Here is a 17,880-nt window from a genome sequence, read left to right as displayed (position 1 = left end):
TACCTTCACAATTTTATTCATTCAGTAATTCATAGTAAAATGAATGTTGTAACGTATTTTTATATTGTAATGGACATTTTTCTTGGGAAAGTGGATGTTCCTATTTAATTTTTATACAGAATTTTTTTTTAATTAAAATAATTGGTATAGAGTAAGTGAATACCTGTACATATTCATTATTGTTGTACAGTGAAATCCAGCTTACTCAAAACCAGGTGGAGAGGAAGTTTTTATCTTTACCTATGTCTGGTTTTGAGAGCAGTTCAACCCCCACAGCCTGGCCTGAGGCATGACCTCCGTGTTGATTGCCTATCAGCCAGGTTGTTTGTGCTAGTGTCCTGCAGATCCATATAGCCATCACAACCCTGCTGATTTGGTACCTGTAGAAGGAAGCTGTCCAGTTTCTTGTAAGCTTTTCTTCATTAAGGCAATATTTCTATTTGTTAGTACAGGTCCACATTCCTTTATCCAAAACCCTTGGGACCAGTAGTGTTTCAAATTTCAGAATTTTTCGAATTTCAGAATGAAGGTGGGGTCTAGGGCAGCACCCCATAATCAAACAGCAAAAATGTATGAATACTCACACTAAGTGGGATAAATGAAGATAACAAATACTACTAAGGTTTATTTATAGAGTAATATATTGATAAATGAAATAATGGGATAATTATAGACCAGGAACATGATTCTCAAGACGATTGACAAACCGCATTTTTAAAGACTTCTTCAATGTCATCTGTCTATTAATGTAGGTTTCTGTCTAAGCAATCTCTAATTAACTGAGTAAATTGCCATAATTTCTTACTCACTGATAAATGCATGTTGTTCAAGGCCAGCAATTAATTGATCACACATTTTCACCATATTGTCTATGGGACTTTTTCACCTGTGTTCACAATGTCATTATCATCACTACTGTTCTCATGCTTCTTTATATTTGACACCATTTCAGCAATTTCACCATCACTCAAGGAATGCACAACAGGTGCATCATTGTCAATGTTCAGCATTTCTTCGATGTCAGCTTCCTGTAACTTATTTACACTTTTGTCTGATAAACTTTTAGTGTAAGTTATGAGGTTTGATATATTTTCATCAGTGACACAAAATCCTTCAAAGTCTTCATCTGTAGGGTTCATTTACATCAAACATTGTTTTAGGCCAAAGTCTGTGCCAAGCATTTGTTAATGTTGATTTGTCAACATCCTGCCAAGCATTAACAAATGCGTAAATGGCTGACACACAACCGACACCTGCCACTCTGGCTGTCAGTGCTGGGTCAGCACTGACAGCATTGGAGTTATGTGGAGATGACTGATGCTCCACACTCCATGAAAAAACTTCGGTTTTTGGAACTTTTCAGATTTCAGAATTTTGGATAAAGGAATGTGGACCTGTAGTGTGAAGAGTCCTGGATCATGTGTTCTCTAATTGTACTCATGACCCCCCCCTGTTCATCACTGGGTTTATTCTACACTTTCTCCCATATCTTACACTTCACCGAGATGTTATAGCAGTGTGTAGGTTAGGAACCATGCCCTCTAGTAATTTTTACTTAAACTATGTACTGTACCATATTATCTTCTCTATTGTAGAGAGAACAATCTTAATACTTTGAGGTATTGGTGAAAGTTTAGTTGTTTTATTGATTCTCAAGGCAGTATTATATGACTTACACATTTTCCAGCTCTGCTATCTCTCCAGACTTGAAAAAGCTGTGAGCACCAAACAGTATTCAAGTTGTAAGAGAACAAGGGAGTCTGAGATTTAGGTGTTCCATTGTAATACTGAAATTCAGTGACAACTACTATTCAAGGGATAAGTTTGATAATGGTGATAAGTTTGAGAGGAAGATCACCATACATCAGTAATAATGGTGACAACTGTTAATGAGTCTTTAATTTTTCTTCAGATTTTGGATTTTGCTATGTTATTCATTCGTTGTGTACTCTCCATTGATGTATACATGATCGTATTTCCATAAAAATTGATTGTCGATCAGATTTTTTTTTTTTACCTTAATTAGTAGTTGTCTCTCACCAAGGCAAGATGATCAAACAAAAGTAAAGTCACCATCTTTCACTCGATTGCAATCTTGCCAGAAGTGTGCAGATGACCCTCCTAACTGACACATCTCCACAGCATCCTTCAGTGTGCAGGCACTGCCTTTGCCACCTCCAGGACTCAAGTCCGGCTAATCAGAATATATTTGAAAAACCTGCAGAAACTTATCTCCAGTTATGTAATAGGATATGAATGTAGTTGATCTCAGGAACATGTTTGCCAATGAGAACCATTGTATCTTATCCCCGACATGGATATAATGTCTGTTATATAAGTCCTTCCATGTTAGCCTGCTCTAATTAAGGAGGATTTTAATTTACTCGACTGGCATTTCCTCTCAAACAGAAGGGCTTTATTCACTATTAATTTGAACGAGAAATTTCACTTAATATATTTTATACTGTTCTTAATCTTGCTGTATTTTAATTTTGCCCATTGTAATATTATAATTTGGTTTATCTTGCTTGTGCATTGTTTAAAATGCTTACAGGACTATGATTGATCTTACATTATAAATGACAATGAACATTAATTGAAACTGTTTTCTGGTAGGGTTCTTGCACAATGAAATTAAACAGCACCACAGAGATGATGCCATGCAGTTTCCCACACTTCACGGAGATCCATCCATTTGCACCGCCAGAACAAGCCCTTGGCTATCGCCTCATGTTTGAAGAGCTAGAGCATGATTTGTGTGAAATTACTGGCTATGACAAGATTTCATTCCAGCCTAACAGGTGTGTACTTATCCAACTGGTTACAAGAGCAGAGTCAAACTTGTGGTGTCCTGTAATATTTAATTTTTTAAATATATTTTATGCAAATTTCTAGTGCTACATCTTATAACCAATTTCACTATTTTACCACTGTTCAAGGAGAACCTTTTATCATTATTTTTGAACTTCTTCAGTTTATATCTTTAACTTCTTGTTTTTATCCTTGTGGGTTAATTTTCTTATATAATCTTACATTTTTTTTTTTTTCAACAAGTCGGCCGTCTCCCACCGAGGCAGGGTGACCCAAAAAAGAAAGAAAATCCCCAAAAAGAAAATACTTTCATCATCATTCAACACTTTCACCACACTCACACATTATCGCTGTTTTTGCAGAGGTGCTCAGAATACAACAGTTTAGAATCATATACGTATTAAAGATACACAACATATCCCTCCAAACTGCCAATATCCCAAACCCCTCCTTTAAAGTGCAGGCATTGTACTTCCCATTTCCAGGACTCAAGTCCGACTATATGAAAATAACCGGTTTCCCTGAATCCCTTCACTAATTATTACCCTGCTCACACTCCAACAGATCGTCAGGTCCCAAGTACCATTCGTCTCCATTCACTCCTATCTAACACGCTCATGCACGCTTGCTGGAAGTCCAAGCCCCTCGCCCACAAAACCTCCTTTACCCCCTCTCTCCAACCCTTTCGAGGATGACCCCTACCCCGCCTTCCTTCCCCTATAGATTTATATGCTTTCCATGTCATTCTACTTTGATCCACTCTCTCTAAATGACCAAACCACCTCAACAACCCCTCTTCTGCCCTCTGACTAATACTTTTATTAACTCCACACCTTTTCCTAATTTCCACACTCCAAATTTTCTGCATAATATTTACACCACACATTGCCCTTAGACAGGACATCTCCACTGCCTCCAACCGTCTCCTCACTGCTGCATTTACCACCCAAGCTTCACATCCATATAAGAGTGTTGGTACTACTATACTTTCATACTTTCCCTTCTTTGCCTCCATAGATAACGTTTTTTGACTCCACATATACCTCAACGCACCACTCACCTTATTTCCCTCATCAGTTCTGTGATTAACCTCATCCTTCATAATCCATCCGCCGACACGTCAACTCCCAAGTATCTGAAAACATTCACTGCTTCCATACTCCTCCCCAATTTGATATCCAATTTTTCTTTATCTAAATCATTTGATACCCTCATCACCTTACTCTTTTCTATGTTCACTTTCAACTTTCTACCTTTACACACATTCCCAAACTCATCCACTAACATTTGCAGTTTTTCTTTAGAATCTCCCATAAGCACAGTATCATCAGCAAAAAGTAACTGTGTCAATTCCCATTTTGAATTTGATTCCCCATAATTTAATCCCACCCCTCTCCCAAACACCCTAGCATTTACTTCTTTTACAACCCCATCTATAAATATATTAAACAACCATGGTGACATTACACATCCCTGTCTAAGACCTACTTTTACCGGGAAGTAGTCTCCCTCTCTTCTACACACCCTAACCTGAGCCTCACTATCCTCATAAAAACTCTTTACAGCATTTAGTAACTTACCACCTATTCCATATACTTGTAACATCTGCCACATTGCTCCTCTATCCACTCTTATCCTATGCCTTTTCTAAATCCATAAATGCAATAAAAACTTCCCTACCTTTATCTAAATACTGTTCACATATATGCTTCAATGTAAACACTTGATCTACACATCCCCTACCCACTCTGAACCCTCCTTGCTCATCTGCAATCCTACATTCTGTCTTACCTCTTAATTCTTTCAATTATAACCCTACCGTACACTTTTCCTGGTATACTCAGTAAACTTATTCCTCTATAATTTTTACAATCTCTTTTGTCCCCTTTCCCTTTATATAAAGGGACTATACATGCTCTCTGCCAATCCCTAGGTACCTTCCCCTCTTTCATACATTTATTAAACAAAAGTACCAACCACTCCAACACTATATCCCCCCCTGCTTTTAACATTTCTCTCATGATCCCATCAGTTCCAGCTGCTTTACCCCCTTTCATTCTATGTAATGCCTCACGTACCTCCTCCACACTTACATTCTGCTCTTCTTCACTCCTAAAAGATGGTATACCTCCCTGGCCAGTGCATGAAATTACCGATTCCCTTTCTTCCTCAACATTTAAAAGTTAGTCAAAATATTCTCGCCATCTACCTAATACCTCCCTCTCCCCATCTACTAACTCCCCTACTCTGTTTTTTACTGACAAATCCATATTTTCCCTAGGCTTTCTTAACTTGTTTAACTCACTCCAAAAATTTTTCTTATTTTCATTAAAATTTCTTGACAGTGCCTCTCCCACTCTATCATCTGCTCTCCTTTTGCACTCTCTCACCACTCTCTTCACCTTTCTTTTACTCTCCATATACTCTGCTCTTCGTATAACACTTCTGCTTTGTAAAAACCTCTCATAAGCTACCTTTTTCTCTTTTATTACACCCTTTACTTCATCATTCCACCAATCACTCCTCTTTCCTCCTGCCCCCACCCTCCTATAACTACAAACTTCTGCCCCACATTCTAATACTGCATTTTTAAAACTATTCCAACCCTCTTCAACCCCCCTACTACTCATCTTTGCACTAGCCCACCTTTCTGCCAATAGTCGCTTATATCTGACCCGAACTTCCTCCTCCCTTAGTTTATACACTTTCATCTCCCTCTTACTTGTTGTTGCCACCTTCCTCTTTTCCCATCTACCTCTTACTCTAACTGTAGCTACAACTAAATAATGATCCGATATATCAGTTGCCCCTCTATAAACATGTACATCCTGGAGCCTACCCATCAACCTTTTATCCACCAATACATAATCAAACAAACTACTTTAATTACGTGCTACATCATACCTTGTATATTAATTTATCCTCTTTTTCATAAAATATGTATTACTTATTATCAAATCTCTTTCTACACATAGCTCAATTAAAGGCTCCCCATTTACATTTACCCCTGGCACCCCAAATTTACCTACTACTCCCTCCATAACATTTTTACCCACTTTAGCATTGAAATCCCCAACCACCATTACTCTCACACTTGATTCAAAACTCCCCACACATTCACTCAACATTTCCCAAAATCTCTCTCTCTCCTCTACACTTCTCACTTCTCCAGGTGCATACATGCTTACTATAACCCACTTTTCACATCCAATCTTTATTTTACTCCACATAATCCTTGAATTAATACATTTATAGTCCCTCTTTTCCTGCCATAGCTTATCCTTCAACATTATTGCTACTCCTTCTTTAGCTCTAACTCTATTTGAAACCCCTGACCTAATCCCATTTATTCCTCTCCATTAAAACTCTCCCACCCCCTTCAGCTTTGTTTCACTTAAAGCCAGGACATCCAGCTTCTTCTCATTCATAACATCTACAATCATCTCTTTCTTATCATTTGCACAACATCCATGCACATTCAGACTTCCCACTTTGACAATTTTCTTCTTCTTTTTCTTTTTCGTAATCTTTACAGGAAAAGGGGTTACTAGCCCATTGTTCCCGGCATTTTAGTTGACTTTTACAACACGCATGGCTTACGGAGGAAAGATTCTTATTCCACTTCCCATGGATATAAAAGGAAAAGTAATAAGACCAAGAACTTCTTCTTTCAACACATCGGCCGTATCCCACCGAGGCGGGGTGGCCCAAAAGGAAAAACGAAAGTTTCTCCTTTTACATTTAGTAATATATACAGGAGAAGAGGTTACTAGCCCCTTGCTCCCGGCATTTTAGTCGCCTCTTACAACACGCATGGCTTACGGAGGAAGAATTCTATTCCACTTCCCCATGGAGATAAGAGGAAATAAACAAGAATAAGAACTAGAAAGAAAATAGAAGAAAACCCAGAGGGATGTGTGTATATATATATGCCTGTACATGTATGCGTAGTGTGACCTAAGTGTAAGTAGAAGTAGCAAGACGTACCTGAAACCTTGCATATTTATGAGACAGAAAAATGGACACCAGCAATCCTACCATAATGTAAAACAATTACAGGCTTTTGTTTTACACTCACTTGGCAGGATGGTAGTACCTCCCTGGGTGGTTGCTGTCTACCAACCTACTACCATATCTTACCATAATCTTACATTCTTCTTCTTTCAACGTACCAGCCTTATCCCACTGAGGTGGGGTGGCCCAAAAGAAAAAACTAAAGTTTCTCCTTTTAAATTTAGTAATATATACAGGAGAAGGGGTTACTAGCCCCTTGCTCCCGGCATTTTAGTCGCCTCTTACGACACGCATGGCTTACAGAGGAAGAATTCTGTTCCACTTCCCCATGGAGATAAGAGGAAATCAACAAGAACAAGAATTAGAAAGAAAATAGAAGAAAACCTAGAGGGGTGTGTATATATATGCTTGTACATGTATGTGTAGTGTGACCTAAGTGTAAGTAGAAGTAACAAGACTTACATGTAATTTTGCATATTTATGAGACAGACAAAAGACACCAGCAATCCTACCATCATGTAAAACAATTACAGGCTTTTGTTTTACACTCACTTGGCAGGACGGTAGTACCTCCCTGGGTGGTTGCTGTCTACCAACCTACTACCATATCTTACCATAATCTTACATGTCTTCATAATTTCCAAGATTATTATCTCCCAAACTAGTATTTTGTTGCATCATTTATTGCCTTTACTTTTGAAGACAAGACAGGTTGCAGAAAAAGCTTTCATTGGGATAATGTGCTGTCACAATGAAGTTTGACACATTGAAACCTTGTTACAACAAAAGCACGTTCTGTAAGCTGTCTATTTTCTTCACTATGGGCAGAAGTACACAATTTGGATCCAACCATTAATCTATTCTTTTTACAGTGATGCATAATATTTAACATACAGTAATACATAGGCTTCTCTAAAATTGCTGGTAAATTTGAATTTCATGCAGTGGTGCACAAGGAGAGTATGCTGGACTTCGAGCCATCATGTCATACCTAGATGCTAGAGGAGAAGGTCACCGAAATGTTTGTCTGATTCCCACTTCTGCCCACGGCACTAATCCTGCCTCTGCCCAGATGGCAGGAATGAAGGTTGAGGCGGTCAATGTGAATAAGGAAGGATCAATTGATTATAGCCATCTTTGTACTAAGGTTTGCAATCTATGTATTAGTTTGGTTCATGTATTGGTTTATAAGGTCTTGAGATGAACAATGATATGACTTTTTAATATTTATTCATAGTGACACTGCATCTTGAGAAGAATTGCTGTTTTTGTGTCTTTGTCATTAGCATCAGAAGTCCATTGTCTTTCTGATAAAAATTTAACAGAATTTTGTTGGCATAAGAAAGCAAAATTGACACCAGGTAGGTGGGTGGATGTCACTCTGGATGTTACAGTACTCTACTATCACTGGTTATACAGTGTTATCATATATCTTAACCACATACTCCTATTATAACTGTTTCCTGCTTGATGTTGGTGAGGGGTCTCTTGCTCCAAAGAATTGGAATTTTCCTCTTCTTCCTTGGATCAAACTTGTCTTCCATTACCTCCTTCCTTATATCAAACCTGATTATCTTCCATAACCTAGTGCTGTTTGACCTCTTCGAATTTAGCACCTTCCATAAATATAAGAAGACTACAACATTTCCTGAACTCATATACCTTTAATCTTTTGACTATAACCCACAGGATGACTATGGGATGCATAATAAAAAAGGTATCAAATTAATAAAAACTGAGAATTGTGTATTTTATAGATCTATAATTTTACCATTATTAATAGTTTAACTGTGCAGTTCCTTTGCCATATTATCTTGAAGCTGCAAAATTAATAAAACTCCAGATTAAATTCGAATTCTGTGTTTTCAGCTCGAGAAACATCGGAAAAATTTAGCTTGTCTGATGATCACTTATCCATCTACAAATGGTGTGTTTGAGGACAATGTGAAGGATGTGTGTGAAATGGTTCATGAAGCTGGTGGTCAGGTATGTGTTTCATCTCTTGATCATTTAACACGGATCACACTATATCTTTGACCTTTTTTTTTTCTTCTTTCAACAAACCGGCCTTATCCCATTGAGGCAGGGTGACCAAAAGAAAAAATTAAAGTTTTTCTTTTTAAATTTGGTAATTCATACAGGCGAAGAGGTTACTAGCCCCTTGGTCCTGGCATTTTACTTGCCTCTTACAACATGCATGGCTTAGGGAGGAAGAATGCTTTTCCACTTACCAATGGAGAATCATCGACCTTTTTTCTTTTTGGTGATCCAAAAAAGAAACACTTTCACCATCATTCACACATAATCACTGTCTTTACTGAGGTGCCCATATACAACAGTTCAGATGTCACTCCAAACAGTCAATATCCCAAACCCCTCCTTTAAAATGCAGGCATTGTACTTCCTACCTCCAGGACTCCAGTCCGGCTGACCAGTTTCCCTGAATCCCTTCACAAAATATTACCCTGCTCACACTCCAACAACTTGTCAAGCCCCAAAAGCCATTTCTATCTGTCTTGTAAGAGAAGTGAATATTAGGGTGTTGGGAAGGAAGTGTGTGATTAAAAAATAATGAATTAGATACAAAGCAGGAATTGTTACCTTTGCTCTTTCTTGATGACACTGTTCTTTTGGGAGATTCTGAAGAGAAGCTGCAAGGGTTGGTGAAGGAATTTGGGAAGGTATGTAAAAGAAGGAAATCAAAAGTGAACATTGGAAAAGGCAAGGTGATGAGAGTAACAAGAAATCTAGGCAATAAAAGACTGGATTTCAGATTGGAGGGTGAGAGTAGGGAGGAAATAAATGTGTTCAGAGACTTGGGAGTGGACTTGTCAGCAGATGGGTCTATGAATGTACTGTAGTACCAACATTGTTGTATAGGTGTAAAGAATGGTTTTATGCTTTTCTGAGGTGGAGGTGGAGATGTGTTAAGGGGAGTAGCAATGTCAGGTGTATATATTATACAGAAAATTTGGAGCATAGGGATGAGAAGATATGGAGCTACCAAAAGTATAGTTCAGAGGGCTGATTGGTTGTTGATGTGGTCAGGGCACTTAAAGAGGATGGAGGGCATAAAATCGAGGGAAGAAAAAAAGGATATGGGTCATCTCAAGAAGGTTTGGACGGAGGGGGTAAAGGTTTTGAGTGCTAATGGCTTGAGCATTCAGCAGGCTTTTCGAGGGTGTTTGATCGCAGTAAGTGGAGACAAGTAATTTTTATGATGACATGATTTGGAGTAAGAGCAGGGTCACATTTCTAAAAGAATTCAGGGAAAACTGGTTATCCAGACATGAGTCCTGGAAATGGGAAGTACAGTGCCCTCACTCTAATGGAGGGTTTGGATTGTTGCAGTTCAGAGGGCCGTCTGAACTGCAATGTCAGCACACTTCTGGCAAGACAGTGCTTAAATGAGTGACAGCATGAGTATTTCCTCTTTTGGATCACTCTGCCTCAGTGATAAGCTACCTTATGATAACTGCATTACTCTGTACAATAGAAAAGTTGAATATGTATTGATGAATAAAAGTTAGGTGCGTGAATTTATGGTATAGGCTAATAGTGCTCTTAAAATGAAGTCAGAATGGCTCATTGTGTAGGAGAACTAAAGGTTAATAACTAATTCATCTGTTAAGAAAATGTTTATTCACCCTGATAATGAGTATTGAATGCTGTATATTCTAGGATTTTTTTCTGTGGATTTAATTTTTCAAAGAAATGTAAATGGTAATTGGGCGAGTTGACTGCATATGTCTCAACAGGTATATCTAGATGGTGCCAATATGAATGCTCAAGTTGGTTTGTGTCGTCCTGGGGACATTGGTTCCGACGTCTCCCATCTGAACTTGCACAAGACTTTCTGCATCCCTCATGGTGGTGGAGGTCCAGGCATGGGCCCTATTGGAGTGTAAGAGATCCCATTACATTCTTAACTTGTTTTAGGTTTCTTCAAGAAATGTTCCTAAAAAACATTATGTATTCTTTTTGGTATGATATTAGATTTACTCACTGTTGGCTTCTCATGTGTTTGGAAGAAGTGAATGTTTTCAGATACTTGGGAGTTGACGTGTTGGTGGATGGATTTATTAAGGATGAGGTTAATCATAGAATTGATGAGGCAAAAAAGGTGAGTGGTGTGTTGAGGTATATGTGGAGAAACAAAACGTTATCTAAGGAGGCAAAGAAGGGGAATGTATAAAAGTGTATAGTAGTACCAACACTCTTATATCGGTGTGAAGCTTGGGTTGTGAATGCAGCAGCGAGGAGGCAGTTGGAGGCATTGGAGATGTCCTGTCTAAGGGCAATGTGTGGTGTAAATATTATGCAGAAAATTCGGATTGTGGAAATTAGGAGAAGGTGTGAAGTTAATAAAAGTATTAGTCAGAGTGCTGAACGGGGTTGTTGAGGTGGTTTGGTCATTTAGAGAGAATGCATCAAAGTAGAATGACATAGAGAGCATATAAATCTGTAGGGGAAGGAAGGCGGGGTAGGGGTCGTCCTCGAAAAGGTTGGAGGGAGGGGGTACAGGAGGTTTTGTGGGCGAGGGGCTTGGACTTCCAGCAAGCATGCGTGAGCATGTTAGATAGGAGTGAATGGAGACGAATGGTATTTGGACCTGACGATCTGTTGGAGTATGAGCAGGGTAATATTTAGTGAAGGGATTCAGGGAAACCGGTTATTTTTATATAGCCGGACTCGAGTCCTGGAAATGGGAAGTACAGTGTCTGCATTCTACAGGAGGGGTTTGGGATATTAGCAGTTTGGAGGGATATGTTGTGTATCTTTATAGGTATATGCTTCTAAGCTGTTGTGTTCTGAGCACCTCTGCTAAAACAGTGATTGTGTGAGTGAGGTGAAAGTGTTGAATGATGATGAAAGTATTTTCGTTTTGGGGATTTTCTTTCTTTTTTGGGTCACCCTGCCTCGGTGGGAGACGGCCGACTTGTTAAAAAAAAAAAATATTGAATTAACTTTTTTTTTTTTTTTTTTTTTTACCTCAGTGGCCCTCTCTCACCAAGGTTGGGTAACCCCAAACAATGGAAACTTGTTAGTCTACATTCACTCTATCACTATCTTGCCAGAAGTGTATGGATATCACAATAGATTACCCACCAACTGCAGATCCCCATGCCTCCTTCAGACTGTAGGCACTGCCATTCTCATCTCCAGGACTCAAGCCTGGATAACTGGTTTCCCTAAATCAATTCATCAATGTTATCTCACACACCAACGGCACAGCCCTTAGAAACTACTTGTCTCCATTCACTTTTACCTAACATGTTCTCACAGGCCTGCTCCTATAACTCAGTGTCCTTTATCCCCTCTCCCACTCCTAATACCTTCCACTTCAGATTTATGCATGCTCTTGGTCATCTATATATGGTTAAAATACAGTGGATTGCCACTTTTTGCATTCTCAGGTATTGGATTTCTAACATATTGCAATTCACATTGTGCATCCTATTTCCATATTTCTCTGTAAATATATAGCTTTCACAGTAGTGCAAGCAGAATTTTCTCCACATGCCTTTGGCCTCCTGTGTTTTATGTTAGACCTAGCATCACTCTGGTGTACTCCCCCTTCCTCCATTCACATCACTAGTTGCCTCACAGTTGTATACTATACCATTACTCTCCTGTGTTTTTCATTCCATTTCCATTCTTCTCATCACCCCATCTGATGTCTGGATATTAATCATGGCATCCCAAAGGAAGCCTAATATTGGTGAAGGTGCCAAGAATAAATTTTAAGTGTGAAACTACGTATTCCTTTAGGTGAAGAAACTGTGATAGAGAGGCTCAAAGATGGTGCACATGTGTTGTAGGTAGTGTGTGCCTTGGATGCAAGAGAATCAATAATTTGTTCAGTTTGTGACAATAACCAGAATATAAGAACTTGTATAAGGAGTAACCCTGACTGTGACCTGCTAAAAGAAAATGGGAAATAGATCTGTACAGTTAAATAAAGCTGAAAATATGCTGAATGAGTTGATACAGCAGAAAACAAAGAACAGTGCCCCACTTAATTTCCCTATCTTAAGGGAGAAGGCCCTATCATATAAAACAGGTGTGAGCAGGGTGAAAAACCTGCAAGTGTTAGTTTAGTTGTAGAGGGTTTAATCATTTTAAAGTGTGCATTTGGCTGCATAATATAAAATCAACCTCAGCCCATAAACCCCAGCCATCCTTCTCAGCCTATGAACCCTAGCCACCCACCTCAACCCAGGAACCCCAGCAATGAGGTGGAGATTAAGATCCCTTAATCTCCACCTCATTATTCACATTGACATTATTGGGTTATCCAAGGTTAAATCATCCTACATTAATTCTAATAATGTAATGAGCTTTATATCATTTTTAAAGAGCCCAAAAATGTGTGTGTACCCTCAAAACCATTGTAAAATAATTTTTATTATTTAAGCTGAAATAATAAAAATTAAAAAAAAAAAAAATATTTGTTTGGCTTTTTCAAGATGTCAAGAATGTAACCAAGAATTTCCTAAAAGTTGTTCACTCCAAATATCACATTTTCATAAACAGCTCCTATTTCAGAAATCTAATCCCTATGAAAGGTAGCAGTGTACTATACTGTATAATTAAATGCTGTTTAGGAGCACTTTAGTATATTATTGCTTTAAAATGAGTTAACTAATGCCAGCACACATCTTTTGCTATTTAGTAAGCGCCATCTGGAGCCATACCTGCCAAGCCATCCAATTGTTGATCCTATGGCACTGATGCAGAAGAGAGCTCGTAGCTTTGGTGTGGTTTCTGCTGCACCTTATGGCTCTGCTGCAATCCTTCCCATCTCTTGGGCATATGTTAAGGTGAGAGGGAAGTTTTATATAGATTAATTTTGTTTTATCTTATAAAATAGTTCTGAAAATGAAAAGGATTTGTATACTAATGTACTGGTTTTGGAAAAGTTATTGAAATCTTTAAACGGGAAACTTGGTTGAGATCTAATTGCAGTTCTATTAAAATGTTATACTGAATTTTAGTGTGTTGAGCATCAAAAGATTTTTTTTCAGATGATGGGCCCTAAGGGATTAAGAGAAGCTACCCAAGTTGCCATATTAAATGCTAATTACATGGCGAAACGTCTCGAAAAATACTATAAGGTAAAGGAAATTCCTTGAAGAGGGACTAAGCTTATTAAAATTATATTGTATTTCACAAACCTCTGAATCAATTGATTCATTTAGTGAAAAGAGTGGTGAATGCTTGATTATTTGTCCAGTGTATTCAAAGAATTCTTATTTTTAATGCTGATGACATATAGGGCAATAATTAGTTAGGCATTTAGGAACTGTCTTAAAAGTATAGTAAAAGAAAAATTGTAGATGGTGATAAGAGGATCATAAGTGAAGGTGTTGATAGTTCATTGACACTTGGTAGGTAAATAAAGATTGTGCACAGAAAAAAATTAATCAAGGTTTTTGCTCATCTTGCATACTAAAATTGAGACAAAGATCAGTTATTACAGTTGAAGCTCATGATAACTGTGCTGTTCATTTCTTCATACCCTGATGCAATTCATTATTTGTTCAATAGTTAATTTATTACTTTTAGGTATTGTATCGTGGCAATAAGGGCTTGGTGGCTCATGAATTCATCCTAGACATGCGTGAATTTAAGAAGACTGCAGGCATCGAGGCCACAGATGTAGCCAAACGTCTTCAGGACTATGGTAAATAATGTAATTGGATTTGTTTGTTCTGTATTGGTATTGCTCTTGCATCTTTTTAGTTATAATTACTTGTATCTGTTATGTTGTTGTCCCTTATTACTTTGATAGTGTAGTTCTCACTACATGTTCTAGTGTGGGGTAACTTTTACATTAAGGCCTTATCAGTCTAGGGTAATACTTACTTTCATATTTGATCCTCCTCAGTGTCTCTGAAATCCTTTATCCAGCCCTCTTCACAGGTTATTTAAACTAATATTACAAAAATATATATATTCAGGTAGATATATACAGAATGGGGCTAGTAACCCCTTCTCCTGTATATACAGTGGACCCCCGGTTTACGATATTATTTCATTCCAGAAATATGTTGAGGTGCCAGTACTGACCGAATTTGTTCCCATAAGGAATATTGTGAATTAGATAAGTCCATTTCAGACCCCCAAACATACGCATACAAACGCACTTACATAATTGGTCGCATTGGGAGCTGATCGTAAACCGGGGGTCCACTGTATTACTAAATGTAAAAGGAGAAACTTTCGTTTTTCCTTCTGGGCCACCCCGCCTTGGTGGGATACGGCCGGTGTGTTGAAAGAAGATATACAGAATATACAATATACCAAACAAGCCTGCACACCCCTTAGCTGCTCTTCTAGGACAGTCCACATGGTGCATCTGCCCTTCTTTTTTCTTGACTTCTTGATTTATTGCAAAGAAATAAATGAATCTGAATCTCAAGCTTCATCCTTCCCTACCATTTTAGCCTATTGTTTCCCCTTCATCATCGTACAGGTGTCCCTTACTCTTAACGTAAGTTACGTTCACGTGTGTAGCGCTTTGATCTTTATTGCCCCCATTTGAAAGCATGTAAAAAGAAACATAGATCTATGTTTGGAGCACTCCCGCACGTGAACATAGATCTACGTTTGGACAGTTTAAGGGTTAATATCAAGAATACTCAAAAAAGTTCAACAGAAGCCCAGGCAGTTGGTAGCCCAGAATCAGACATTGTCATAATTACACTAGCTGTTTCTGTAGTTGTTAAAACTATCGAATATTGATAAGCATTAAAAAGTTTAGCAATGTGGTTGTGTAGAGGAATTTATGGAGGTGCAAGCATGAAAAAATTTAGGGCCACCATAGCTTATACCATATAGAGCCATAGTATATACGCCTAACATCCAACTTACGACCTGCTCGACATACGACAACTCGTACTTACGACCGTACGTCTGGCAGCAGAGCTGGGCAGGCTGATGCATACCGCCATACGACATTTGACTGGAGAGCTCTCACATCACTCCGGCAGCATCACTTTGAGTTACCCTGCCCTATCAGCATCATCATACTGTATTAACTGTTCTGTACTGTATATATGTACCTGGACAGTAAATTTCACCATGGCCCCTAAGAAGAAGTTGGAATCTTGCACTGGAGCTTGTGGCAAGAAAGGCTCTTACTCTCGACCAGAAGATGAATGTAATTAAACAGTATGAGGATAGAAAAAACGTAAACAGCATTTCTCGTGATCTTCAGCTCTCCCATTCCACTGTGTCAACAATACTTGAAGATAAAGAGTGCATCAAAGAAACAGTGAAGTCTTCAGCCCCTATGAAGTCGACAATTATCACTAAGAAATGTGAAGGCCCAATTGCTGAGATGGAAAAAAAATGCTGTGTTTGGTTAGAAGTAAAATATTTAGCAAAAAGTAACATATGATACTGTGTACGTACTTTATATAGCAGAGGTTTGGCATTATGCCCTACCCAGCATGTCGGTAATTTTCTAAAGTTCGACTTGCATCCATTTTGACTTATGTCCAGGTGGCCGGAATCAGGCTCGGTTGTAGGTCAGATGGTACATGTACGTCTCCCAGATACATCCTACAGTACTGTTGGAAGCAGGGTTTCTATGGCTCAAGTCATCATAGCCCTTAAAAGCAACATCTGTCACCACTTACACTTTAATTACAATCCTCCTGCATTTTCCTTGGCTGTTACTTTCTTCAATGCATTTGTCATTAGCACATACAGTACCTGTTAAGGATGTGGCAAATTTTTATATGGTTTGGTTTAGTGTGTTTTGTGAGGAAATGTTTTTTATTTTTACAGTGTTTACATGTGTACCTGTTGCTGATTTGATAAACCTCACTACATGTCAACCCTCTCCACACACACTTCTCTGTCAACAAGAAACATTTATCAGAATGTAAATATAGATCATATTTTCTCTTTTGATATATTAGGATACAGTACTGTATTTCAAAATTTTTTTTGGGCATTTTTTAGGCATCAAAAATGTCTGAATGTGCGTGGATGTTGTGCGAATGATAAAAAAGAGATGATTGTGGATGTTATGAATGAGAAGAAGCTGGATGTCCTGGCTTTAAGTGAAACAAAGCTGAAGGGGGTGGGAGAGTTTCAGTGGAGAGGAATAAATGGGATTAGATCAGGGGTTTCAAATAGAGCTAAAGAAGGAGTAGCAATAATGTTGAAGGATAAGCTATGGCAGGAAAAGAGGGACTACAAATGTATTAATTCAAAGATTATGTGGAGTAAAATAAAGGTTGGATATGAAAAGTAGGTTATAGTAAGTGTATATTCACCTGGAGAAGAGAGAAGTGTAGAGAGAGATTTTGGGAAATGTTGAGTGAATGCGTGGAGAGTTTTGAACCAAGTATGAGAGTATTTGTGGTTAGGGATTTCAATGCTTTAAGTGGGTAAAAATATTGTGGAGGGAGTAGTAGGTAAATTTGGGGTGCCAGGGGTAAATGAAAATGGGGAGCCTTCAATTGAGCTATGTGTAGAAAGAGGTTTGGTAATAAGTAATACTTATTTTATGAATAAGAGGATAAATATAAAAGGTATGATATAGCACGTAATGAAAGTAGTTTGTTAGATTATATATTGGTGGATAAAAGGTTGATGGGTAGGCTACAGGATGTACACGTTTATAGAGGGGGCAACTGGTATATCGGATCATTATTTAGTTGTAGCTACAGTTAGAGTAAGAGGTAGATGGGACAAGAGGAAAATGGCAACAAGAAGTAAGAGGGAGGTGAAAGTGAATAAAATAAGGGAGGAGGAAGTTCAGGTGAGATATAAGCAACTATTGGCAGAAAGGTGGGCTGGTACAAGTATGAGTAGTGGGGGGGTTGAACAGGGTTCGAATAGTTTTAAAAATGCAGTATTAGAATGTGGGGCAGAAGTTTGTGGTTATAGGAGGGTGGGTGCAGGAGGAAAGAGGAGTGATTGGTGGAATGATGAAGTAAAGGGTGTGATAAAAGAGCAAAAGGTAGCTTATGAGAGGTTTTTACAAAGTAGAAGTATTGTAAGAAGAGTAGAGTATATGGAGAGTAAAAGAAAGGT

The 17,880-nt window shown here is 38.3% G+C and overlaps 3 protein-coding genes across 3 annotated transcripts in view; 2 read left to right on the top strand and 1 right to left on the bottom strand.

The window, feature by feature from the left end:
* Positions 1 to 17,880, top strand: part of mbt (serine/threonine-protein kinase PAK mbt) — a 558,896-nt gene that overhangs the window by 55,051 nt on the left and 485,965 nt on the right. The gene's annotated exons all lie outside the window — the stretch shown is intronic.
* Positions 1 to 17,880, top strand: part of LOC128684880 (glycine dehydrogenase (decarboxylating), mitochondrial) — a gene marked incomplete at its 5' end in the record, with an annotated part of 55,450 nt that overhangs the window by 23,382 nt on the left and 14,188 nt on the right. Inside the window, 7 exon segments of the mRNA XM_070100479.1 lie at positions 2,617 to 2,801; positions 7,771 to 7,972; positions 8,695 to 8,811; positions 10,584 to 10,729; positions 13,502 to 13,649; positions 13,854 to 13,943; positions 14,395 to 14,512. Of these exon segments, the coding sequence (XP_069956580.1) occupies positions 2,617 to 2,801; positions 7,771 to 7,972; positions 8,695 to 8,811; positions 10,584 to 10,729; positions 13,502 to 13,649; positions 13,854 to 13,943; positions 14,395 to 14,512 (1,006 nt within the window).
* Positions 16,376 to 17,880, bottom strand: part of LOC128684879 (purine nucleoside phosphorylase) — a 97,311-nt gene continuing 95,806 nt past the window's right edge. The window contains exon 8 of the mRNA XM_070100485.1: positions 16,376 to 16,548. Coding sequence (XP_069956586.1) covers positions 16,480 to 16,548 — 69 coding nt within the window. The 3' untranslated portion in view covers positions 16,376 to 16,479. The remainder of the gene's footprint in view (positions 16,549 to 17,880) is intronic.

This window comes from Cherax quadricarinatus, chromosome 5 (assembly GCF_038502225.1).
Source record: "Cherax quadricarinatus isolate ZL_2023a chromosome 5, ASM3850222v1, whole genome shotgun sequence".
Lineage (NCBI taxonomy): Eukaryota > Metazoa > Arthropoda > Malacostraca > Decapoda > Parastacidae > Cherax > Cherax quadricarinatus.
Note: the sequence above shows the minus strand (reverse complement) of the source record. Positions and strands in the feature narration are given on the sequence as shown.